This window comes from Pristiophorus japonicus, chromosome 6 (genome assembly GCF_044704955.1).
Source record: "Pristiophorus japonicus isolate sPriJap1 chromosome 6, sPriJap1.hap1, whole genome shotgun sequence".
NCBI lineage: Eukaryota > Metazoa > Chordata > Chondrichthyes > Pristiophoridae > Pristiophorus > Pristiophorus japonicus.
Genome location: NC_091982.1, coordinates 10,330,025 through 10,355,842, shown reverse-complemented (window position 1 = coordinate 10,355,842; position 25,818 = coordinate 10,330,025). Strand labels below are relative to the sequence as shown.

General features: G+C 44.7%; 1 protein-coding gene across 2 annotated transcripts in view; it reads left to right on the top strand.

The window, feature by feature from the left end:
- dlg3 (discs, large homolog 3 (Drosophila)) overlaps positions 1–25,818 on the top strand; it is a 779,594-nt gene that overhangs the window by 489,478 nt on the left and 264,298 nt on the right. The window contains exon 5 of one of the 2 annotated variants that reach the window (XM_070882612.1): positions 18,480–18,533. In XM_070882612.1, the coding sequence (XP_070738713.1) occupies positions 18,480–18,533 (54 nt within the window). Of the gene's footprint in view, positions 1–18,479; positions 18,534–25,818 lie in introns of those variants that run through there. The other variant, XM_070882613.1, reaches the window with a different exon arrangement.

Genomic DNA, 25,818 nt, shown 5'->3' with positions numbered 1-25,818 from the left:
ATATCCAGAGTGCATTGTGAAAAGTTAGTTGTGCGACTATTAATTTTCGAGGGTGGAACAGTGTGCTGCTGCACAGGGAGCCTCAGGAAGAAAGGCTTAATTGGTCACTGTGTTACCTTGCGTGACTTGGTCAGGTCATTGAATTAAATGTAAGACTGGGCTGTAGTCTTGGGGGGGGTGAGAGAATTGGCACTCAGTGCCACCGACATCTCCCTCCACATGGCATTAGAGACATTTTTTGGAGGCTACTTCTCACAGACATTTAACAATCTGTCTCTGCTCTGCTCTATTTGATTGAGAGGGATTTGTAGGTCTGCCAATGAAATTCTGGGCACTTTAATGCTTCTTTACTATGCCCTTGTCCTTTCTTTGCCTACATCTGCTAGCTGCTCCTGGCATTCTTGAAACTTGACACGAAAATACTCATGAAACATCTATTCAAGGTAACTGACTTAACTCACCAACCCAAGCGCTTTGGTATTTACCTGCTATTCCCCAGCCTCCTGCTGGAATTTTCAGCCAGAACTATTTTTTTAAAGGCTGCAGTCTAATTTCCAAGCACTCCAACATTACTCCCGTTTTACACAAGATTTACACCAATGGTATGTAAATGAGCTCGCCCACAAAATACTGGTACAAATAGTTGTGCAGACAATCGGTGAGCACATAATTTACTGTGTTGGCACCAATGGGGCACAAATCACTGCATGGAATTTCATGGCCCATATGTCCACTTGTGACTGCATGTTTCCATTTGTTTGTGTTACACAATAAGAGCACAGCAGCGATAGTAAATTCAGTTTAAAGTCTATAACCTAGAAATAGCTGTTAGTTATATTAACAAACTCAATGAATTCTTGGAACATTCTTCTGCCAGCTCTTTTAACAGAATTGTTAACCTGTTTATCTTAAATGGAATGCTATAAAACCATGTTCAGTGTTTGTCTACTAATATTGCCAACAGTAATTTCTAAGCTTGTATTTCTTACATCATAAGGGACCTAGTTAATATTTTTTGAGTAATTACAATAGTCGTCTGTTATTTTAGTAAACACAGCTTGATTTTCAGCATTGAACATCTGATTGGTTCTAAAATTTACCTTCCCAGTGATGAAAGTTTGCAATCCTGTCAAAGCTGAAATCAGATATTCCCCCATGTGTTTAGAAGTGCCTATCACTTAAATGGAACTATTAGTGTTGAATGCTGTTCTACATGACTCATGAGACACATATTGGCAATGATTTACTTTACAAATTTGTACAAAGATCTGAGCAAATGTGAGTAAAGAACCAAAAGAGTGAATACTAATCTGCAGGTCCAACCAAAGCTCCAACTATGGAGTGACCTGAACTTTCCAATTTGAACACCGGTTAATCATAATGGTAAAAGTGGTTGTGTTATCAATGTTCAACACTACCACATGAACTGATTGGCCCTGAAATCCCGGCCTCTCCGAGTCCGTACGGAGCGTGTATGGACCCGGGAAGGCATCGCAAAAGCCGGTTTTCAGCGCACAATGAGCATGCGGCGAAAACCGGCTTTTCCAATCTGTCAAGTTTCTGGCACGCATCTTGGGGAGAAGGACATTTCCATGGCAGAGACTGGGCTATTTTCCCATCTCTTGCCCTGCGAATGTCCTTAAAACTCTTGCGCCTGGTAAAAGCAGGCGCATAGCCTACTTTTACCAGCATAAGAGTTTTAAAACATATCAAAACGTATAAAAATAAATTTTAAAAATGCACATTTAAAAATAAATTTTAAAAACTCTGCCCACTCAGGTAATTTTATTTTAAACCATAATTAAAACTTTTTTTTAAAAATCGGTAAATATTTTTTTTTCAAAAACATTTCTATCAACTTTAATTTCTATAATATATTTATGTGAGGTGTTTTAAAAAAACATTTATGTAGTGTTTGGGTGTTTGGGGATGTTTCTCTTTAATAGTAATAGGAGTTTTGGACTTACGAAACTCCTATTACAATGAATGAGAAAATACTTCACCATGATTGGGTGTCCAGGCCTACGTGACTCCTACTGATGTTCCAACGTGAACGCGTTCCATTGCGCAAGAAGAGGAGGCCTCGAGTCCGGGATCTCTGGTGAGCGTTCGACCAAAAGGTAAGTGCGCATCTTTTCACCTATTTTTAGTCGAATGCCCGCAGGAAGAAGAAATCGGGATTTCAGGGCCACTATTATATTACGTTATGTTGACAAAGTTTGCTAACAACATCTAGGGCACTGAAAAATAGCTTGCATTTATATAATGCTGTTACAAATTAAGGTCTTGCCATTTCCATAAATAGTCTGAACATCTTGCATTTAGGGGTGTGCCTGTGGTGCACAATATCTAACTATGCAATAGCGAACTCCAGGAGTGTACTAGTGTCCTCTTGTGATCTGAACTGAATATTCGTGTCATTTACATGTGTGCTTTTTCAGTCTACACAAAAGTGGACCAAGCAAACACTTGGTGCGATGAGGCAAGATACATAGCGAGTGGACATACAGAGCAACAGTTCTGATCAGGTTCACTTTGTTCAATTAGTACAGCTTGTCTTAGTGTATAATACAAAGTAACAAACATGCAATGCTTCTGCAAGTCAGTGGGTTGTCTTGCTTAACGTGAACTAAAGGGCGTGGAAATTTGGGTGGGGAATGCAATCGGGGCCAGGGGGGAGGTTGCAGCCGACAACAGCCCGTCTGCTCCTCCTGCCTCCACATTCAGGTAAGTATATTTTAAAAGATTGTTGATTGCGGTCTAACAGGCGGTCCCTTTAAGGCCTCCTGTGTCCTCTAATATAAGGATGAAACAGAGGGAGGAGAACCATTAAAAGGAGGCCAGGCTGATCAGGTACCACTGGCATCATCTGGCTCCTACCTGCTGGTACCTAGGTCTCCGTGTCTGCAGAGGAGATACTTCAACACTAGGCAATGCTGCAGACCCCGAGTCCACTGCCAAATGAGTCCTGCCATCATGTTCTCTATTTTGAAAATAACTAAACTCATTCTCATGCTGACATTGTGCTCTTGTCCATACCTACCCAGGGCTTCCATTTGGGAGACAGTCTGCTACTCATTGTTACAGGCATACCCCCACCCTTCTCCAAATATATCTGCACATTTCATGTCACTGACCGAAATATTCAGTGAAAACAAGTTTGAGAACTGTTTTAGACCACCATGCCTTCCCTTGTTCTATTGTTCTGCTAATCCTAGTTTCCTACTTCTGCAGTGGTATGTTAGTGATTTGCAGCAGAAGCCCTGGGGAACTGGAGTGATATTTTTTTGGTTTTGATTGTGCTTCATTTCCCTTTCAAGAATGTGAAGGGACTCTGCATGGAATTCAGCCCAGGTGTCAGAAAGCAATCCTTAATGTGGATGAGAACAGGTGCTGTAATTAAGATACATATCATGCGAGTCTTCCACTGCTTCCATGCGTGTTCGGCATGAGTAAAGAAACATTTGCAGGATAAGGAAAGGGGATGTGAAGAGTATCCGGGTGCCTCCTGCACATTGCTGGTATGATACAGATATTCAATGGCAATGAGGATAGGTGGCTGCAACTGGGAAAGATGCTTATTATAGTATTTTGTTATAAGTTATGACTGACTCGTGTTACTCTGTATATCCTGAAGAGATCAATTAACTTTTTCCAGCATTGAATGGCCATGAAGGGCTGGAAGTGCTGTCTGGTCCCTGCCACTTCTTAGTTGCCACACGTGCCGTTGATGCCTGCAAAGAACAAATTTCTTCCCTAATAAAAAACAGTAACTTGCATTTATTTAATGACACCAGTACATCCCGTACCACTTCACAACCAATTAAGTACTTTTGAAGTGTAGTCACTGTTGCATTGCAGGGAAACACGGCAGCAAGTTTGAGCAGAGCAGGCTCCCACAAACAGAAATGAGATAACTGATCCACTGATCTGTTTTAGTGATGTTGGTTGAGGGATAAATGTTGATCAGGATACTGAAGAATCTCCCTACTCTTCTTCAAATAGCACCATGAGATATTTTTATGAGAAAGTGAACAAGGCTTCAGTTTAACATCTTATCCAAATATCAGCCTAAATTAGGTGCTCACAACTCTGGAGTGGGGATTGAACCACCACTTTCTGACTCAGAAGCAAGAATGCTATCACTGAGCCAAGGCTCACACCTTCACATTCCAGTTTGTCATTGTGCAGCCCATTATCAATAATGAAAAGGAAACTCTTAGAGTAGTAACCTTATCATGTCATTCAATTATCTCAAAGTGTTTCACGCAATGCATTATTTTTGAAGTGCAGTGACTGTTATTATGTAGAAAAGCACAGCTGATATTCAACCCTGTAATTTTTCACAGCTGTGAGCTGAATGTTCATCCAACCTGCTTTTGACTGCGTTGATTGAGGAAGGAATCTCCTGTGGGATCCTGTAATGCCCACCACAACAAAAATAACAACTTACATTTATAAAGCACCTTTAATGTAGAAAAACCATAACAGGCATAACATCAGTTATCAGTTTAACACCACCTCTGAACCAATACACTGCAGCAGTTACAATTCACTGTGCTCTCTGCTCTTAATCTACATCAGCATCTGGAATGGATACTGGTGCTTGCTGCAGGTGTAACGAATGATCCTGGGGTCACACAAAGTCACACAGAAAATGCAGGTACTTCTTTAGGCTCCTGCCGCTGATACACTCCAGTTTTCACAGTCCCAGCTCAAGCACCAATCTACTGCATGAGTATCCTACCTTCATGTAAATGAGAGGACCTCAGCAAACACAGGAAGGTCCCCTTCCTGTATCCAGAACATGATGTGCACCTGCACTATGCCAGATACCCACAAGTGGAATTTTAGCCCTCTGTCCACTTAGGCAAAAAATAAATATACAAGCCCTGGAAGCGTTGCAGAAAAGGGTCATAACGCTAATAATCCCTAGTGTCAAAGGACTCTTTGTGAGGAAAGTTAAGAAAAACTCAGAGCTTTCATCCTTGAAAGGAGTTGAATGACTGGGAACCTTACAGGGGTATAGAAGATACCAAGTGGCATAGAAAAGTTTAATTGCAAACACTATTTAAAGTTAAACCATGACATAGGTATAAACTAATAAAAGTTCAGGACTGACACAGACCGACACGCCACAATGGGTCAAATAACTTCCTTCTGTGCTGTAATTTTCTATGATTCGATGATGCCACTAAACAGTGCTTCATGAAGTGTGATTAATGTCTGGAACGAATTTATGGGTAAAGTAGTGGTAACAAAAGAAAGAAAGACTTGCATTTATATAGCGCCTTTCACATCCTCAGGACGCCCCAAAGCACTGTACAGCCAATGAAGTACTTTTGAAGTGTACTCACAGTTGTAATGTAGGAAACGCGGCAGCCTGTTTGCGCACAGCAAGCTCCCACAAAAAAACAATAGGATAATGACCAAGTAATCTGTTTTGTGATGTTGATTTAAACTTCTGCCAGTTGCGCCGCTTACTCCTGAGCAGCTGTAAAGGACGTCATCTTCCTGCACCCCACCTCCCCCCAACCCTTTAGTGGATCCCGTGCCCTAAACTCAGATATTCCAGTGGGGTCAGGACGTGCTTACGAAGATGAATCAGCAGATGAGTGGGAACGAGGAATTTAGACATCGAGACCTCCTGATAGTTAAGCTAGGTTACGGTTGAGCCATACGGATATGAAGAGTCTGAGATTTGATTCCTGGTCTCCACTGAGTTGGCTGACTGCTGCTGAGACAATAGTAGGGGCATTGCAGTTGGCCTTAGTGCACATCAAATGACGGCAGAATCAGGGTTGGCCTCAATGACTCCCATGCTTGAACAGCCTGCCAACATTCATATATGGGTTCACACATGAAGAATGGCTACATGGACAAGATATCATAGGATCTCTGGCACGTCCTATGAAGAAGTTGATTCCTTTAGGAGAGGAGGGGTGAAACAATGGAAAAAGGAGAGAAAAGCAGCAAGGATAAGTGGTTCAGGTTTGTCGCTATTCAGCAACAAAATCCATTTTGATAAATAGGCCTCATATGCTTCCAGCTCATGCTCAGCTACTTATTCTGGAGGCGTATGAGATTGTATCTGTCGTGCCTTACAACCCAAGATGAATTTCAGGGAAATTATAGTATACCACACAGCATTTGATTGATTCATAGGAGCAAACACATCCTGGTGAGAAGTAAGCTGCAACAAGCTCATATGTATGGAGCACTTAATAGCAACTCTATTTTACCGGCTCATTAAATGGTGTTGATTTTGCACAAAACCCTGAAATAAACTCTTAGGCCCTGAAATTACACCATGGGACACTAGCATATCAATACTTAATGTGCTTGTCTGAAAATCTTCTCTTCACTATGTTGGTGGGGATGCTAATCCATTTAAAATAAATGGGTAACGCCTTTGCTAAAGTAATGGAAAGAGGAATTTCAGATGAATGCATTAAGTATTTGTACTAGAGTTTGCAATCCCAGATGCTTATTGTGATCCCCAGATTTCTTTTTTTAATCTCACTACCGGCATGATCCTAGGCAGGGATTGAACTTGCTATGTAACATTACTTTCATATTGCTATCAGGATCTCTTCTCTCTCCATCTCCTTTTTTAGTGCTTACAAGCTTCTTGTATAGTTATTAACTCTGTATAACAGTGAGCCAGTACAATCTGATAAGTATTTAAATCTGTTGATCCAATGACATCTTTTTTGCTTCTGATGCCTGTGGTGTGCATAGTGCTTCTCCAGCTCCTACTTTCATTCACCAGCAGGGGTCAGGTTTTCAAACTCCAGCTCCTATCTCCTCTCACTCATTCTTTATCTGCTTCAGGGCATCATTATATTGGCCTCCATTACTCTCTCACATGTGCCTCTCTCCGCTCTCCGCTCTCCACTCGCTGTGGCTCAGTGGGTAGCACTCTTGCCTCTGAGTCCAAAGATTGTGGGTTCAAGTCCCATTCCAGAGCCTTGAACACATAAATCTAGGCTGACACTCCAGTGCAGTACTGAGGGAGTGTTGCACTGTCGAAGGTGCCAACTTTTGGATTTGATGTTAGACCGAGGCGTCGTCTGCTCCTTCAGATGGACGTAAAAGATCCCATGGCACTATTTCAAAGACGAGCAGGGGAGTTATCCCCGGTGTCCTGCCAATATTTATCCCTCAATCAACATAACAAAAAAAACAGATTATCTGGTCATTCATCATCCTCATCACAGTTAGTCCCTCGGAGTCGAGGATGACTTGTTTCCACACTAAGAATGAGTTCTCAGGTAACTGAAGAGTCCAATGTGGGACCTACAGTCTCTGTCGTAGATAGGACAGACGGGGGTTGAAGGAACGGGTGGGTGGGGTGCTTGAGTTGCCGCGTATTCCTTCTGCTGTTGACGATTGGCTTTAGCTTGCTCTCAGTGAAGAGACTCGAGGTGTTCAGTGCCTTACCGGATGCTTTTCCTCCATTTTGGGCCGTCTTGGGCCAGGGATTCCCAGGTGTCGATGGGGGTGTTACATTTTTTCAAGGAGGCTTTGAGGGTGATCTTGAAAGCATTTCCTCTGCTCACCTGGGGCTCGCTTGCCGTGTCAGAGCTCCGAGTAGAGCGCTTGTTTTGGGAGTTTCGTGTCAGGTATGTGGGCGATGTGGCCTGTCCAGTGGAGTTGACCGAGCGTGGTCAGTGCTTCAATGCTGGGGATGTTGGCCTGAGCGAGAATACTGATGTTGGTGTGCCTATCCTGCCACTGGATTTGCAGGATCTTGCAGAGGCAAGGCTGGTGGTACTTCTCCAGTGCTTTGAGGTGCCTGTTGTACATAGTTCATGTCTCTGAGCCATATAGGAGGGCGGGTATCACCGCTGCCCTGTAGACCATGGGCTTGGTGCCGGGTTTGAGGCCCTGGTCTTCAAACACTCTCTTCCTCAGGTGACCGAAAGCTGCATTGGCACACTGAAGGCGGTGTTAGACCTCGTCGTCGATGTCTGCCCTTGTTGACAGTAGGTTCCCGAGGTATGGAAAATGGTCCACGTTGTCCAAGGCCTCGTTGTTGATTTTGATAACCGGGGGGGGGGGGCAGTACTGTGTGGCGGGGACAAGTTGGTAGAGGACCTTTGTCTTATGGATGTTTAGCGTAAGGCCCGTGCTCTTGTACACCTCGATGAAGGTGTTGACGATGGCTTGGAGTTCGGCCTCCGAGTGTGCACAGACGCAAGCGTCATCTGCGTACTGTAGTTCGATGACGGAGGACGGGACGACCTTGGATCTGGCCTGGAGGCGGCGGAGGTTAAACAGATTCCCGTTTGTTCTGTAATTTAGCTCCACTCAGCGGGGAGCTTGCTGAGGGAGAGATGGAGCATTGCAGCAAGGAAGATTGAGAAGAGCGTTGGTGCGATGACACAGCCTTGCTTGACCCCAGTCCAAACGTGGAATGGGTCTGTGATGGATCCATTAGTCAGGATCACGGCCTGCATGTCATCGTGAAGCAGGCGGAGGATTGTGACAAACTTTTGAGGGCAGCCGAATCTGAGGAGGACACTCCATAATTCCTCACGGCTAACAGTGCCGAAGGCTTTTGTGAGGTCAAAGAAGGCCATGTACAAGGGTTGGTGCTGATCCCTGCATTTCTCTTGTATCTGCTGCACGGTGAAGATCATGTCCATTGTGCCCCTTAGTGGGCGGAATCCATATTGCGACTCTGGGAGGAGCTCTTTAACCACAGGGAGAAGGCGATTGAGAAGGATTCTTGCGATGACTCTCCCTGTGGTCGACAGCAGGGAGATTCCTCTGCGGTTACCGCAGTCGGACTTGTCACCTTTCTTGGAGATGGTCATGATTACAGCGGTACCACCCCACATTAAAAGAATTCACGCACAGGCATCTTCCACAATTTAAGATGAAGTTCGGCACCTGGACCCTCATGGACAACCCTAACAGCAACAAACCGGAACGCCGCACCGCTGTCGTTGCCGGGAACTCAGGCGCTTCGACATAGACTTCGCCGCCCTAAGCGAGATCTGGCGGGCAGGGGAAAGGCAGCTCAAAGAACAATGTGGTGGCTACTACTCCTCCTGGAAACCAAACCAGAAGTATTATCACATTACTGTTGTGGGAGCATGCTGGGTGCAAATTGGCTGCCTTGTTTCCACCATTAAAGTGGTGACTACACTTCAAAAGCAAGTAGTTCATTGGCTGTAAAATGCTTTGGATCATCCTGAGGTCGTGAAAGGCACTGTATAAATGCAAGTCTTTCTTTTCTCAATCCCACAAATATCTCTCTAAATCTGACTTCTCCCCTTTCTTATCCTGATTTCTCTCTCTTGCTGGGGTCAATTTTGATTTTGTGCAATAGGGAGATAGCAATAACACGGGAGATAGCAAGTCGGCAGCCCCTTTGAGATGTCTCCTGATTTTTTATTAAATTGAAGTCAATGGAAATAAAAATTGGCTAGGATTTAAAATGGGCGGCTGATTTGCTACCACCTGTTTTACATTACCGCTCAAAGTCAAAATTATCCCCTCTTTCTCTCTCTTCCTTTCACTTACTGTTCTCTTGAATTGTGTCAACTTTTCTCAATCACCTCCCTATGTGTCCCTATTTGGTTCAAGCTTCTTTTCACCAGTTACTAATTACGAAGTTCAGCACCTACAACACTGTTCCTAATGACTGGTGAACTTAATTCTAATAATTGTGTTGATTCTGAAATCCCAGGACTTAGGCTGTCATACCTGGAATTTCAGAATGATTTTATTGGACAGGACTGAATGCAGTATTGCAAACCCTATGCTGTTATCTCACAGAGTAATTTCATGGTCTTATTCAGTTAACAGGTGTGAAAAATACTAACTTATAGGAACTTACAGAAACTTGGAATTACTTTTGTTTAAAAAGGATTGCTTTTCTTCTCTTCTCAATAATAAAATATTATTTGCAACCTGCATGTTGTGGATTCTCAGTGAGATCCATGGAACGTCTCCCCCAGAGATGGTCTGTGCCCCAATACCAGGTGTTGATCTGGGCAGCAGACTCCCTGCTTTGTAAAACCTGGACATTATTAAAGCTCTAGATTTCAGAAAGTAATTAGAACTTCATTTTTTGCACTGGATACTTGCTGTGGTCTGTCTTCTGGTGGATCCTTTCATATTTCCATAGCTGTCAATCATTCCTGCTTATTTGTAGGTGACAAGTACAGTATGGGGAGAACATTGGATATGGAATGCAAATACAATTCAGTGCTGGATGGGTTAAGTAACTGAAGAGCTTCTGAATAAATTTGTTCTGTTGGCATCCCACATCAGGTAAGGTTAGTTGTGGGAGGTTCTAGCTGTCTTTTTAAAAGCATATAATGACAGGAGAATCTGGAAAGAAAAGCGGAAGCTATAATTACACGACCCTGTGACCGTCAAAAAATGATGTGAATTTGCATTTGTGGTGCAGTAATCTCTGAGGTTTGGAATGTTCATACCCACACTCCCCAAGCAATTACCACTACATTGTAAAGCAGACAGCCTTATCAGCTCCAGTTCTGTAGTGAACATATCTAAAGAGTAGGCCCCAGATACAAATTCACTCACTGCTCAATAGCAAGAGCTGAAGGCTACAGAAATCACTCCTGGTTTAAAAGGTTTATATTGTCAGAAATGCTTGCTGTGTATATTTATTCTGCAGTTTCATTTTTTAATTCCATGTTTTACAACTTGTTTTTGAATCCTACCTACTTCCTCTTACAAAAGCAAAATACTGTGGATACTGGAAGTCTGAAATAAAAACAGAAAATACTGGAAATACTCAGCAGGTTGGGCAGCATCTGTGGAGAGAGAAACAGAGTTAACATTTCAGGTCGATGACCCTTCATCAGAACCCATCGTTTCAGCCTGTTTTTGCCCCACGGAACTGATGATCTATCTCGACTCTATTTTGTCTCCCCTTGTCCAATCGCTTCGCACTTATATCCGCGACTCTTCTGACACCCTCTGCCACTTTAACAGTTTCCTGTCTCCAGGCCCCAACCGTCTCCTTTTCTTTATGGACATCCAATCCCACTACACCTCCATCCCCCACCAGGGCATCCTGAGGGCACTCCACTTTCTTGAGCAGAGGCTCAACCAGTCCCCATCCTCCATCACCCTCCTCCGCCTGGCTGAACTTGTTCTCATATTGAACAACTTCTCCTTTGATTTCACTCCTTCCAAATTAAAGGTGTTGCTATGGGAACCCACATGGGTCCTAGCTATGCCTGCCTTTTTGTGGTATATGTGAAACATTTTTTGTTCCAGTCCTACTCGGGTCCCCCTCTCTCACCTCTTTTTCCGGTACATTGAATTGGTGCCATTTCCTACTTCCTCTTATCTCTATTGAGAAATTTTAATGAGGATACCACATGGAGTATAATGTGGGAAAATATGAGGTTATCCACTTTGGCAGAAAAAAATAGAAAAGCAAATTCTAGTTTAAATGGAGAAAAATTGCAAAGTGCTGCAGTACAGAGGGACCTGGGGGTCCTTGTGCATGAAACACAAAAAGTTAGTATACAGGTACAGCAAGTAATCAGGAAGGCAAATGGAATGTTGGCCTTTATTGCAAGGGGGAGAGAGTATTAAAGCAGAGAAGTCCTGCTACAACAGTACAGGGTATTGGTGAGGCCACACCTGGAGTACTACGTACAGTTTTGGCCTCCGTATTTAAGGAAGGATATACTTACATTGGAGGCTGTTCATAGAAGGTTCACTAGGTTGATTCCAATGAGGGGGGTTGACTTATGAAGATAGATTGAGTAGGTTGGGCTTAGACTCATTGGAGTTCAGAAGAATGAGAGGTGATCTTATTGAAACAAATAACATAATGAGGAGGCTCGACAAGGCGGATGCAGAGAGGATATTTCCACTCATAGGGGAAACTAAAACTAGGGGACATAAGGCTCAACTTTCCCCAGTGATTTGCGCCGTTTTTTTGATGCCCGCTGCTTTTTTTGACCTAAGTTTTAAAAAATACAAGTTTCCCCAATCAATTGGCACCAGCATAACTCAGTCAGTTATGATTTTTTTAGATTCATTTTTTTTTGAGTGAAAGGGGGCATAACCTGCCACACGCGCCAATTCTGGCCAGTTAGGCAAGTTTGGCCAGCTCAGAGTTACTCCAGTTCTTCTTAGGACGGCGTATGTAGCCTCTGTAGAAAAACCTTCTGGTGAGTTAAGAAAATGGCCGCAGGTAAATAAATCATCGCAGCAGATGCCCGGACATCAGCAACAAGAGAGTTGGGTATAGTTAGAAGCGGGGACTGGGAGGGAGGAGGCCGTTTGGCCTGGGGTAGATGTGGGGACCGGGAGAGAGGAGGCCATACGGCCTGGGATAGATGTAGGGACCGGGAGAGAGGAGGCCATACGGCCTGGGATAGATGCAGGGACCGGGAGAGAGGAGGCCATACGGCCTGGGATAGATGCAGGGACCGGGAGAGAGGAGGCCATTTGGCCTGGGATGGATGCGGGGAAAGGGTCAATGAGGCCATTCGGTCAGGGATAGGTACTGGGACCGGCACTGGGAGACCCTTCGGCCTGGGATAGGGGCGGGGACCGGACTAGTGGGGGGGGAGGGACTTTAATAATTTAATGGAGGTAAGTTGCTGCAATGTTTAAGGTGCTTGTGCAGGTTGCTTTCCAGCCTCAGCCTGCTACTGTGTCCCTGATTACCATGCAACCCGATCCTTTTGGCACAGATCTTGCGCTCCACCCCCAAAACTAAATGACAGGCTATAGACAGTGCCAAAATGAAGAAATCAAACGAGGAAATTTGGAAGTTTTTTATTTTGGCGTACTTGGGGCTCAAAGAAAACAGGTGTAACTCTTCAAGTACGCCAAAAAACAGCTTTGGGGAAAATTGAGCCCATAGGCTCAGAATAATGGGCAGCCCATTTAAAACTGAGATGAAGAGGAATTTCTTCTCTGAGGGTTGTAAATCTGTGGAATTCTCTGCCCCAGAGAGCTGTGGAGGCTGGGCCATTGAATATATTTAAGGCGGAGATAGACAGATTTTTGAGCGATAAGGGAATAAAGGGTTATGGGGAGCAGGCAGGGAAGTGGAGCTGAGTCCATGATCAGATCAGCCATGATATTAAATGGCAGAACAGGCTCGAGGGGACAGATGGCCTACTTCTGCTCCTATTTCTTAGGTTCTTATGTACCAGGAGCAGGGTCCCAAATCCTGCAGCCCATACTATACCAGTCTTTTAATAGTAACATTAACAATAACGTATTTATATAGCACATTTAATATCAGAAAACTTACTAAGATACGCGTAAGGTGAACAGATGCTAGATTGGAGGCGAGAAATTAGGAGAGTGGCCTAAAGTTTGGTCAAAGAGATAGATCTTGAGGAGGTCCTTGAAGGTCGAGAGGTTTAGGGAGGGAATTCCAAAGAGTACAACTGAGGCAGCTGAATGCTGTTGTACCAATGATGAGGCAAAGGAAGAAGGAATACACCGAAGACCAAGACCAAAAGAACTGAGCATTTGGAAGGTATATATAAACTGAAGCAAATTTCGGAGATCGGTTGGAGCAAGGTCATGGAGCGATTTACAGACCAGGACAAAGAATAGTGTCACGGATGCATTAAATAATTTTCACAAGTATATAGAAACATAGAAAATAGGTGCAGGAGTAGGTCATTCGGCCCTTCGAGCCTGCACCACCATTCAATATGATCATGGCTGATCATGCAACTTCAGTACCCCATTCCTGCTTTCTCTCCATTCCTCCTGATCCCTTTAGCTGTAAGGGCCACATCTAACTCCCTTTTGCATACATCTAACGAACTGGCCCCAACAACTTTCTGCGGTTCACAATTCTCTGAGTGAAGAAGTTTCTCCTCATCTCGGTCCTAAATGGCTTACCCCTTAACCTTAGACTGTGACCCCTGGTTCTGGACATCCCCAACATCGGGAACATTCTCTCTGCATCTAACCTGTCCAATCCTGTCAGAATTTTATATGTTTCTATGAGATCCCCTCTCATTCTTCTAAATTCCAGTGAATATAAGCCTAGTCGATCCAGTCTTTCTTCATACGTCAGTTCTGCCATCCCGGGAATCAGTCTGTTGAACCTTCGCTGCACTCCCTCAATAGCAAGAATGTCCTTCCTCAGATTAGGAGACCAAAGCTGTACAAATATTCAAGGTGTAGCCTCACCAAGGCCCTGTACAACTGCAGTAAGACCTCCCTGCTCCTATACTCAAATCCTCTCGCTATGAAGGCCAACATGCCATTTGCCTTCTTCACCGCCTGCTGTACCTGCATGCCAACTTTCAATGACTGATGTAGCATGACACCCAGGTCTCGTTGCATCTCCCCTTTTCCTAATCTGTCACCATTCAGATAATATTCTGCCTTCCTGTTTTTGCCACCAAAGTGGATAACCTCACATTTATCTACATTATACTGCATCTGCCATGCATTTGCCCACTCACCTAACCTGTCCAAGTCACCCTGCAGCCTCTTAGCATCCTCCTCACAGTTCACACTGCCACCCAGCTTAGTGTCATCTGCAAACTTGAAGATACTACATTCAATTCCTTCATCTAAATCATTAATGTATATTGTAAATAGCTGGGGTCCCAGCATTGAACCTTGCGGTACCCCACGAGTCGCTGCCTGCCATTCTGAAAAGGACCCGTTTATTCCTACTCTTTGCTTCCTGTCTGCCAGGCTTATCTTACTTTAACTTCTTCCTTTGGGACAGGTTCTTGTTGTAAATGATCTAGAGCTGTGAGTAAAAATGTTAGACTTCTGTCAGTTAAATAAAAGTTGGATTCAGAGTTGTGCAATCATTATTTCGCAAATTGTATCATAAGAACAGACAAATTTTTTAAATCAGGAAAAGCCATCAAATCAAAAAAAAAACATCCTTGCTCCTTTCCGAAGCAGAAGAATTTAGATGGGTTGCACTATGAAACTAGAAAACTATTGTTAATAGATGTGACATTGCAGGACGTCAGAAAGCTATCGACAAGAAGTGTGACAGGGCAGGATGGTAGAAAGCTGTGGTACATGGATGTGACAAAGGACATTATAAAGCTATTGTTAATGACTGTTCATCATACAGGTTATTAAAAAAACTGTTATTAATGAATGTGCTAGTGCAAGATGTTAGAACGCTATTGTTAATGAATGTGCTAGTACAGGGTATTTGAAAGGTTATTAACAAGTATGACAGTGCAGGATATTTTTAATTGGTTTCTAATGAATGTGATAATGCAGATTGTTATAAGCAGATTGTTAACAAGATTGACAGTGCAGGGTATTACCTGTTGTTAACATGCGTGAAAGGGTATTATAAAGGTATGGCTAACTAGTGTGATAATAAAAACATAAGAAATAGGAGCAGGAGTAGGCCATACGGCCCCTCGAGACTGCTCCGCCATTCAATAAGATCATGGCTGATCCGATCATGGACTCAGCTCCACTTCCCCGCCCGCTCCCCATAACCCCTTATCCCCTTATCGTTTAAGAAACTGCCTATTTCTGTCTTAAATTTATTCAGTGTCCCAGCTTCCACAGCTCTCTGAGGCAGCGAATTCCACAGTTTTACAATCCTCTGAGAGAAAAAATTTCTCCTCATCTTTGTTTTAAATGGGCGGTCCCCTTATTCTAAGATCGTGCCCTCTAGTTCTAGTCTCCCCCATCAGTGGAAACATCCTCTTTACATCCACTTGTCAAGCCCCCTCATAATCTTACACGTTTCGATAAGATCACCTCTCATTCTTCTGAACTCCAATGAGTAGAGGCCCAACCTACTCAACCTTTCCTCATAAGTCAACCCCCCATCCCCGGAATCAACCTAGTGAATCTTCTCTGAACTGCCTCCAAAACTGCCTCCTTTCGTAAATATGGAAACTAAAACTGCACGCAATATTCCAGGTGTGGCCTCACCAATACCTTATATAACTGTAGCAAGACTTCCCTGCTTTTATACTCCATCCCCTTTGCAATAAATGCCAAGATACTATTGCTCCACTATGCATACAGGACAATAGAAAGACCCAGGATTATAACCATGATTTCGCACATGGTGCTTTCCAGTTGAAAGATGTAAAGGGAAATATTAAGTTAAGTCTGGTGGGAAATGAAGAATGTAAGTGTTAAAGTTGCCATGACTCTTTTCTCACCCTCCATAGGAAGCTTTACAGAGAGACACTGACAGAGGCAATGCATTAGATCACATACATGTCTTCTCAGCTGGGAATTGTGTGCAGTGTGATGAATCTTTTTTAGAATTTTACCTATATTTTTGTGTGATTTTTTTGTGCATCAGAGTGAGAGATATCTGTGCTTGGAAATGGAACACTTTCCACTTCTTAAATAATGGACCAGAAAATGCTAGAAATACACAACAGGTCAGTTAAAAAGAAAGGAAGGTTAAAATCCAGGGGATAAACTTTCATGGCCATGCAGTACCGTCCCTTTAAAAGAATGATCTAAACAGCAAAAGGATGGGAGAACAACTTCATTTCAAGCTACTTTCACAGAAAGGCAACTATTTAGTTTTAAAGGGTCCAAATTTCCCCAACCCCTTTTTCTGGCGCACTCACCCGAGGTGCAGCGCTTTTGTCCGCCTCCAAGCGCGCCGAAAATCTTCCTCCGGATTCTGGCTGCTCCCCAGCCTCTCCTCGGCAGTGACGTAGCGTGGCCAGTGGATTGGGGGCGGAGCCAGGTCCCGGCGCTGAAAACAGCCGGGACCTCTGCACATGTGCGCTAGAGTGTGCGTGCATGCGCAGTAGCTCCTAGCCCCCCAGAATCTGAGAGTGTGTGATGCAGGCTGTGTGGGAGGGGCCGACACTCGCCATCCCTATCCCGGGCCGAGTGGCCTGCCGCACAGGCCGGCCCGCTGCCTTCCCGCGCTGAGGGCTACAAGAGACAGGTTGGTGGGGGGGGGGGAGTTTTGATCTGGGGGGAGGGGAAGAGTTTTGATTGGGGTGGGGGGGGAGAAGAGTTTTGATCCGGTGGGGGGGGGAGGGGCTCCCGCTCCGGCTGGGGTGGTCCCGCTGTGGATCTCTTCCCTCCCCCGCCCCCCATTAAGATGCCGCGTTCACCACCCCCGACCCCCCCCCACCCCCAGCCTGCCGCGTTGAGCCTTCTACCTCCCTCCCCACCCCCCCGTTCAGATGCTGCGTTCTCTCTCCCCTATCCCAGGCCGAAGGAACTCCCGCACGGCCAGCCGCTGCCGAGTTTAGTTGAAGATAAGATTTACTTCAGTTCTTTACTTGTTAATTTAATTATTTACTTCAGTTCTTTATTTTTTATTGAATGCTTATTACTTTTTGTGCTTTGTTTGGTGCTTGGTGGTGCTTTAAATGTTACTTGCGCCAATTCCTTAACTCTAGGTAAGGTTTTTCTGTGTGGACAACATACGCTGGCCTAAGTGGAGCAACTATTTGCTGGCCAATCTCGGTCACATGGCCAAAACAGATGTAAGTGGCTGGGAACGCCCCCTTTTGAAAAAAAAACGGAACTTAAAAAAAAAACCTAACTAACTCACTTACACTGACGCAAATTAAAAGGCCAGAATTGCAACTAAAAAGATACTCCAGAAAAATCAAGTTGCTCCAAAAAAAACAGAGCAACTCCCGGGGAAATTTGCACGGATGGATCTTCCCATAGACGTGAAGTCCCCACAGCATGAAGCTTTCATTGTAACGGATCTGTCCAAAGGGGACATTTGCCACATCACTGCAATGGACACATCTATCAAACAATTGTCAAATACTATGAGATTGATTTTTAACTCCCCCTACCCAGTGGAAATCGGGCATGGGGGCAGATAAAATGGAGCATGTGACTTAGCCACTTGTTGACGCCTGTTCCAGCCGACTAGAATTAAAATTTCAGGGCGGAAGTCTTCTTTAATATACGGATCAGGCAATGGTACCGTAATCGAGGTCCGACTGCTATTTTTACCTGAGGTCCTGTGAAACTGACACTGTAGTGCAAATTATGAGTAGTTTTGTTCTGTGGGCTCATGTCCAATAGGAACTGGATTGAGATTGCTCAAACGCGTTTCATATTGGGCCCTTACAGCCAGCAGACAGAGGAGACGTTCATCTCATCAGTCTGGCTTAGTTTGATTTTCCAAGAGGATAAAGGTCAGTATCTAACCAACTGCACCAGCTGGTATAGAATTGTAAAGTTTATCATTGTTTCACGTGCATAGGATGGCAACACATACTTCAAAAGATATTTGTTCAAAAGTTTTGTTGGCACCATGCACCATTCCTATGCGAAAGTTGGAGCCGTTGACTGCTGCCAGATATTTCTCTGCATCTGATTGCTTGTCAATGCTTGAAAGAGACACTGATTAGGTAGGTGTCTCATTTGCTGTACATTTCAGCACTAAACACTATACCAATTTATTTATTTAGGTGACTGGTTAGAGTTCTATGTATTGACGGTCATTTACTGTAGAGCTGGAATCAGTAAAATTGTTGTGTTTTGTATTTTTACAGGCAAACCCTCCTCCCATTATTGTGAACGCCGATTCTCTGGATTCTGGACCTTATGTAAGCGCTTTTACATTGTTTTGCTGTTTATAATTCACTGTGAAGGAGATGGAAATGGGGCAGCTACGCATGCCAACGGTGTGGGGCCCAGCTCAGAGATGTTCTTCACATTATGCTCATGGAGGGACCAATAGATCGTCTTTGTGATGATTTAATGGGTAAATTAGTACTCTTGGAAGATGGATAACTGCTTTTTGAAATAGGTGGATGGGGGCTAATGATGCAAGATAGGTAACTATTTATTGAGCTGGGTGAGTGGGGTGATTACCCTTTAGGTTGGGGGGTGACTACCCCTTGGACAGGTTGAGGGAGTGACTTCTTCTCATAATCTTTGACACTTGTTTGGTTGGCTATATGCTGTTCTGTTCCTCGACCCCTTATCCACCAGCTGAATTTTGTTTAAATTGGGTGAATATATCTGCTGCTGCACAAGGTCTCCTTATAATTGTGACAGGCAGTTTCATATTGGTAACTGAAGCATTTCAATCAGTAGCTTAATTCATTCACGGGATGCATCGCTGGCAAGGGCAGCATTTATTGCCCATCCCTAATTGCCCTCAAGAAGGTGGTGATGAGTCACTTCCTTGAACACATCTGCGTCTTGAATACATCTAGGCCATTTCATGTGATTTTAATTTTTTTTAATTTTATGTGTATTTTGGTGGGCAATCCCATTCATACTTATGGGGGTTCATACGCGTAGAGGCCCAAGAGTGCAAGTATCCAAACTTCCGGGACCCTCAGGTCAGTGTAGATTTTTTTTGCAGGTTAGAGGCAACATCCGACCGCAATTTCAGGCCCCATGTCTTTGGATCATTAGTCCAGACCTTTGGGTTACTAGTGCAGTAACATAACTACCATGCTACCATTCCCGTACATCTAATGCTGGACCACAGTGCTGTTCTTTCTTCAATGCCATACTTTTGACATGTTGAAATCTGAGCAGCAGATTCTGAGTAACTGCTCTGATCTTCAAACGAACAAGCTCCAAAATCCATTAAGAAAAAGGAGAGCTAATGGAGTCTATTTTTCTGGGTACACATTTTGTGGCAATAATTATGCAATCAGAGTTAAGATTCCCATCAATTGGTTTTGACCTTGCCAGGTTCTACAAAATATGCACACATTCATTATCAGTTACTGGGTTAGCTTATATTGAAGTTAGATGCCATTTTACAACTAAAAATGATTTAATGAAGCAGGCCACAGATGTGTGAGAGAGAGAGGTATGCGATGAATCTCCTCAGTGACAGGTCCAGTACAGCTGAGGATTTTGGATACACTAATGTTTTGCATATATAGGAAAATGTCTGTCTATTCTACTTTTTAATTACATGAATGCAGATCAAAAACCAGGCTGACAACAGGAGAAAGGGGAGCAATGTCAGTGTATTCACAGGACCACCAGTTAGGTATAAATAAGGACACCCATTCAGCTCATGTTAGCTCAACCATCCCGAAACAGACCCCCAGCACAGCATCCAATAGTTTCTTAAATTATTCCAGGGGTTTATCTCCACTATCCTAACCATTCCATGTATTTTACCACTCTCTGTGTGAAGAATAACCCCCTGACATTAGTCCTAACTTTGCCTTTTTACTAGTTTCAACCTGTGGCACAGTTTAATTTGAAATACTTTTGTGAACCTACCTTTTCTGCGCCATTTTATTAGGCTGAATTTTCCCAGTTATCTGCGCCGTTTTTTTGGCACGCGGCACTTTTTTTGGCGTAAATTTAAATCTCCAAGTTTCCCCAAAGTTTCTGTGCCAGCGTAACTCAGTTAGTTACGATTTTTTTAGGTTAGTATTTTTTTGCATCACCTGATATCTCTGCCAGTTTTTCAGCCGAACTGAAGGGATGAGAACTCTTACACTATGCAGCTTCAAAAGCAGCCTGAGGGTTGAAGGCAGCATGGTGGATGCCGAGCCCCTATGTCCAGGCAAGGAAGCGATTCGGCCGGCTGACCCTCAAGCCCGTGAGAAGGCATTCGATTGGTGGTGGGGTGGTATTTTGAAAAAAATCGAAAATTAAAGAATTGCATCAGACTTTGTTGCCCCAAATGTCTTCATTGAATGCCTAGCTTCCCGTTCTAAGCAAGCCTATTGCGCATGCGCAGACCAGGGTGTGGTCCATACTCGGGCGTCGACCTTAGGGAGAGAGAGAGAGGGAGGAAAGAAGGCTTTGTCCTGCTGTTTTGAGCTTCTTGCAAAGCTACAATTTAATTATGGGGGCAACATTGACAATGCCGTACCTCCTGCATACCTTCTGCATGATGGTGCTGCAGAGAAGACGATTGATTAGACATCACCACATGAGGAACCTCAGAGCACGTAGGATGATGGGCAGGAGGCCTTACCCACATCGGGTATATCAAGACAGATGTTCATACCTGCACCTGAGTGAGGCAGACTGTGTGAGACGGCTGCGTTTCCGCAAAGAAGTTGTAACTGAGATCTGCGAGTTAGCAAAAGCAGACCGGCAACCTAGAAGCGTCGGAGAACTGCTTTGTCAGTTGAAGTAAAGGTTACAGCTGCACTTTCATTTTATGCATCTGGATCATTCCAGGCCACAACTGGGGATGTGTGCACCATTTCGCAACATGCAACACATATCTGCATTTGCCAGGTGACTGCTGCACTATATGCCCGGAGGAATGACGACATAAAGTTCCCCATGGCCGCCCAGGCAATGTGTGACAGGGCTGTGGGCTTCTCCAGGATTGCTGGCTTCCCAAAGGTTCATTGGTTGTACCCACCTCGCCTTGAGAGCACCTTTGGAGGATTCCAAGATGTATAGGAACAGAAAAGGCTTCCACTCCGTGAATGTGCAGCTCGTGTGTGACGACATGCATCGCATCATGTCAGTTGAAGCGAGATACCCTGGGAGCACCCATGATGTGTTCATCCTATGCAAGTGCATTATATCTGCCATGTTTCAGCAGCAGCCAGAAGGGCAGAGCTGGCTACTGGGAGACAAAGGGTATGGCCTGGCCACCTGGCTCATGACGCCCCTATGCGTAACCCGGGAAGCTAACCGGGAATACAACATATCACACATTACAACCCACTGCATAATAGAGAGGACCATTGGCATCTTGAAGCAGCGTTTCTAATGTCTGGACCATTCCAGAGGCTACTTGCAATACTCCACTGAGATTGTCGGTCAGTTCACTGTTGTGTGCTGCATGCTGCATAACGTAGCCATCCTGAGGCAGCAGCAGCTGGTAGTAGAAGATCCAGCTGAAGTGAGAGTGGCTGATGATGAGGAGGAAGGTGCAGATGATTAGGAGGAGGACAAGGAAGCCATGCAACTGCCTGAACCCGGAGCACGACGGCGGAGGAGGGCAAGCCGTCGTGCCCCTTTAACGATTGCTCGTGCCAGCAGCTCATCCGTGAACGCTTTGCTGCCTGAAGGCTCAATGGCAACTATTCCAAATGGACCATGTTTACTGTTTGGACCTGTTCTGTAATGTTGTGGTGTGTTACTGGAACAAATAACGGAAATGATTCTTCTTTAGTTCAAAAAATTGTGTTAATAATGGAACAAATAATGGAAATGATTCAGTTATAATTTGATATATATTTTATTCAAAAGTGTAATACTTGTTTGTACTTAACTTTAATAAAAAATATTTTTGTATCAAACTTTAAAGTTTTCAGTTAAGATCACTTGCAAACTTTTAAACTTGTAAATTTACATCACTTACAAAAAACTTTTAATTTGAGAACAGTTATAACAGTAACAACAACAACAGCAAAGAAAGGCTGCACCAATCTCTCGTCCACCTTATCCTAAGACCACCCACTACGCTTGGTCTTGGTGACTTCACCCCTGCCCGCAGGCGGTGGCGCAGCGTATTCTCGGGTTGGTACCAAACTTATTCTTTCGAGCATCTCGGCTAATGCGCATTTCTTAATGGGGGGGCGTGGGCAGATGGTAAAGTAGAAGGCTCGGCTTGGGCATCTTTAGAGGCTGGTCTGGGGATTGGAGTGGGAGTGACAGTTGATTCTGTCAATGGCCACGGGGTCTGGGCGTGTTCCCTTATTGCAGCAGCTAACTCCAACATTCCCTCCCTCATGTACCCTGACAGTGTCTCAACTATCTGCAACATTCCCTCCCTCGTGTGCCCGGACAGTATTCCCATTGTGAGAGTGTTGTTACTTCTCCTGACAGTCCCGCTACCTCATCTCTCACCCCAGGAATGATCGGGTAAGGTCAATGCTCTCCACACTCTTTTCCATCATCTGAACCACATCTGTTATATCCTGCATCTCAGGAGAGCGCTGTCGAGCTCTCCTTCCCCCTCCTCACCCTGGGTGTGGCTCGCTGCATCCCACTGGGACCCGCAGCCTCGGACAGTGGGGCCCTGGGTGTGCCTCGCTGCATCCAACTGGAATCCCCAGCCTCGGACTGTGGGAAACCATGGAATGTCCCAACACTCGTACCACTCAGGAAAGGGACTGGCAATGGATGGATGGCACTAGCACCTCTTCCAGAGTGAGTACAAGAATGGGGACTTCACTCTGCCCCTCCCCCTCACCCTCACCCCCATGCTCTTGGTCTGGAAGGTGAGATTGGAAGATGTTCTCCTCTTGAGGCTCCTCCGCGTCTGAATCTTCTTCTGCATCGGCTTCAGCCTTGTCAGGGTTGGCCTCAAGTTCTGCAAAATATAACAGATCAGACAAATGGTTAGCAGCAGAGGAGGGGGGCAGGGTGGGTGGCATCAGTAGGCTCACACAGCGCAGGCAGCAGGCTCATTTGAAGGATCACGCTGAATGAAAGCACATTGCATCAACCGGAAGCGAAGCTGATGGAGACAACCCCATGAACCGAAGCATGGCTAGCCCACGCAGTACTTAACATTTAGGAAAGCCAGACTGTGGAATTTGCAGGACTTACCCTCTCCCTCGAGTGTGGGCCCAGCTTGTGCAGTGGTGGTTGCTTTTCTCCAGGCAAGACCCATCAAAGCAGCGACCCTCTCTTCCAAGTGTGCCAGTGGGTGCAGGTTTGCCGGGCCTCCTCCTGTTCGAGTTCTTCCCCTTTTGTTGTGTGCCACCTTACATGATCAAGCTCAACATAGTGTTTGAAAGGGGGAAACACGAAACAGCTACGAAGATTCTACTTTTAAGTAAGGCCGACTTCAACGGGATGAAACAGAGACTGACCACAGTAAATTGGGCAAAACTGTTAATGGGTAAAACGACAGAAGATCAGTGGGAGGTGTTCAAAAAATAATTTTAAACAATTTAATATGATACAGAATCAGTTTATACCCCTGAGGGGCAAGAGCCCCAAAAAACAGATGGACGACTAAAGAGGTAAGAGATGGTATAAAACTAAAAGAAAAAGCGTACAAAAATAGCACAGATCCTGGCGAATGGGAAAGATACAAAGAACAGCAAAGGTTGAGAAAACAGATAGTGAGAGCAACAAAAAGGGAGTATGAAAAGAAACTTGCAAGTGATTTCAAGATCAACATAAAGAATTTTTGCAAAGATGAAAATATAACTTTTTAGAGAGGATGTCTTTCTGCTGGGTGGGACATACAGAGGGTCACATTTACAAATGCAATTCCAGTGAATAAATGAAAATATTACTTACACTAACTACTTGACCAAGGTCCTGACATTTCTTTTTGCACCGGCCTCCAGATCTCGGGGTGGTCACCATTGCACAGTAATCTTCTGCAAGTTGGTTCCAGCGTTTCTTCATTTCTTTTGGGGAAACTTTTATGTGACCTCTGCTGGTGTCCAGCTCATGCCATCTGGCCTCAATCACAGTAACTAGTGTCTCCACTTTGTCCTGTGAGAAAATCTTGGTCCTTGAGCCACGTTGCATATTGCAGCTCCGAGTTTTCCACTGAGAATTAAAGTTCTCACACACAACTGGCTCATTAAAAATAGCCACATGCAGATCGGGAGGTGTACTGGGCATGCGCGCCCATAGCAGTCATGTAAAAGAACTATATTTTTTTTCGCGCATGCGCAGAAAGGGGGCATTGTTTTTACGGCGCAGACATTAGGCTCCACCCCCCCCCCCCCCCCAAAGCTAAAGGACAGGCTGCACGGCCAATTTCAGAAATTAGAACAGGGAAAATTGCAAGTAATTTTTTTGGAGTAGTCGGGGTTAAAAAAAACGTGTGTTAACTCTTGTAATACGCAAAAAACAGCATTGGGGAAAATTGAGCCCATTATCTTACATAACCCGATAAGATCACCTCTCAGACACTTCCTTCAAGGCTGAAAAGATCAAGCCTCGCTGTCTTTCCTTCTAACTCCGTACTGTGACACTAAGGCAATTTTAACCTAACTCACAGGCCGGAATCTTTCCAGCGCTGAGAGGGTGGGTTTGGAGGCGTGTCAGCTGTCAAAATGGAAATGATTCATCCCACCTCCACGCTAGTCTCCCAGGGGTTGGCTCTGTTGGCACTTAACAGACCCGACATCAAGCAGTTGGGGAGGAAATTTACATCATTAAGAGGTAGTTAAAAGCCAATTTTACCCTCTATTTACCATTTTTCCAGATTTTTGATGAGGTTCACGGCACTCGGGGATCTTTTTATTAATTTATTCGTCGCGGGATGTTGGTGTCACCGGCGAGGCCAGCATTTATTGCCCATCCCTAATTGTCCTTGTGATGGTCTGGTGATCCATTTAGGCTATTTCAGAGGGCAGTTAAGAGTCAACCACATTGCTGTCGATCTGGAGTCACATATAGGCCAAACCGGGTAAGGAAGCCAGGTTTCCTTCCCTAAAGGACATTAGTGAACCAGATGGGTTTTTACAACAATCCGGTGGTTTCATGGTCACCATTACTAATACTAGCTTTTTTTTTCTGGTGGGAATGGCCCTGGGAATCCTCAACATTGACTCTCGACCCACATGAAGTCTCATGGCTTCAGGTCAAGCATGGGGAAGGAAACCTCCCGCTGATTACCACCTACCACCCTGCCTCAGCTGATGAATCAGTACTACTCCATGTTGAACCCCACTTGGAAGAAGCACTGAGAGTAGCAAGGGCATAGAATGTATTCTGGGTGGGGGACTTCAATATCCATCACCAAGAGTGGCTCGGTAGCACCACTACTGACCGAGCTGGCCGAGTCCTGAATGATATAGCTGCCAGACTAGGCCTGCGACAGGTGGTGAGAGAGCCAACACGAGGGAAAAATCTACTTGACCTCGTCCTCACCAATGTACCTGTCGCAGTTGCATCTGTCCATAACAGCATTGGTAGCAGTGACCACCGCACTGTCATTGTGGAGTCAAAGTCCCGTCTTCACAC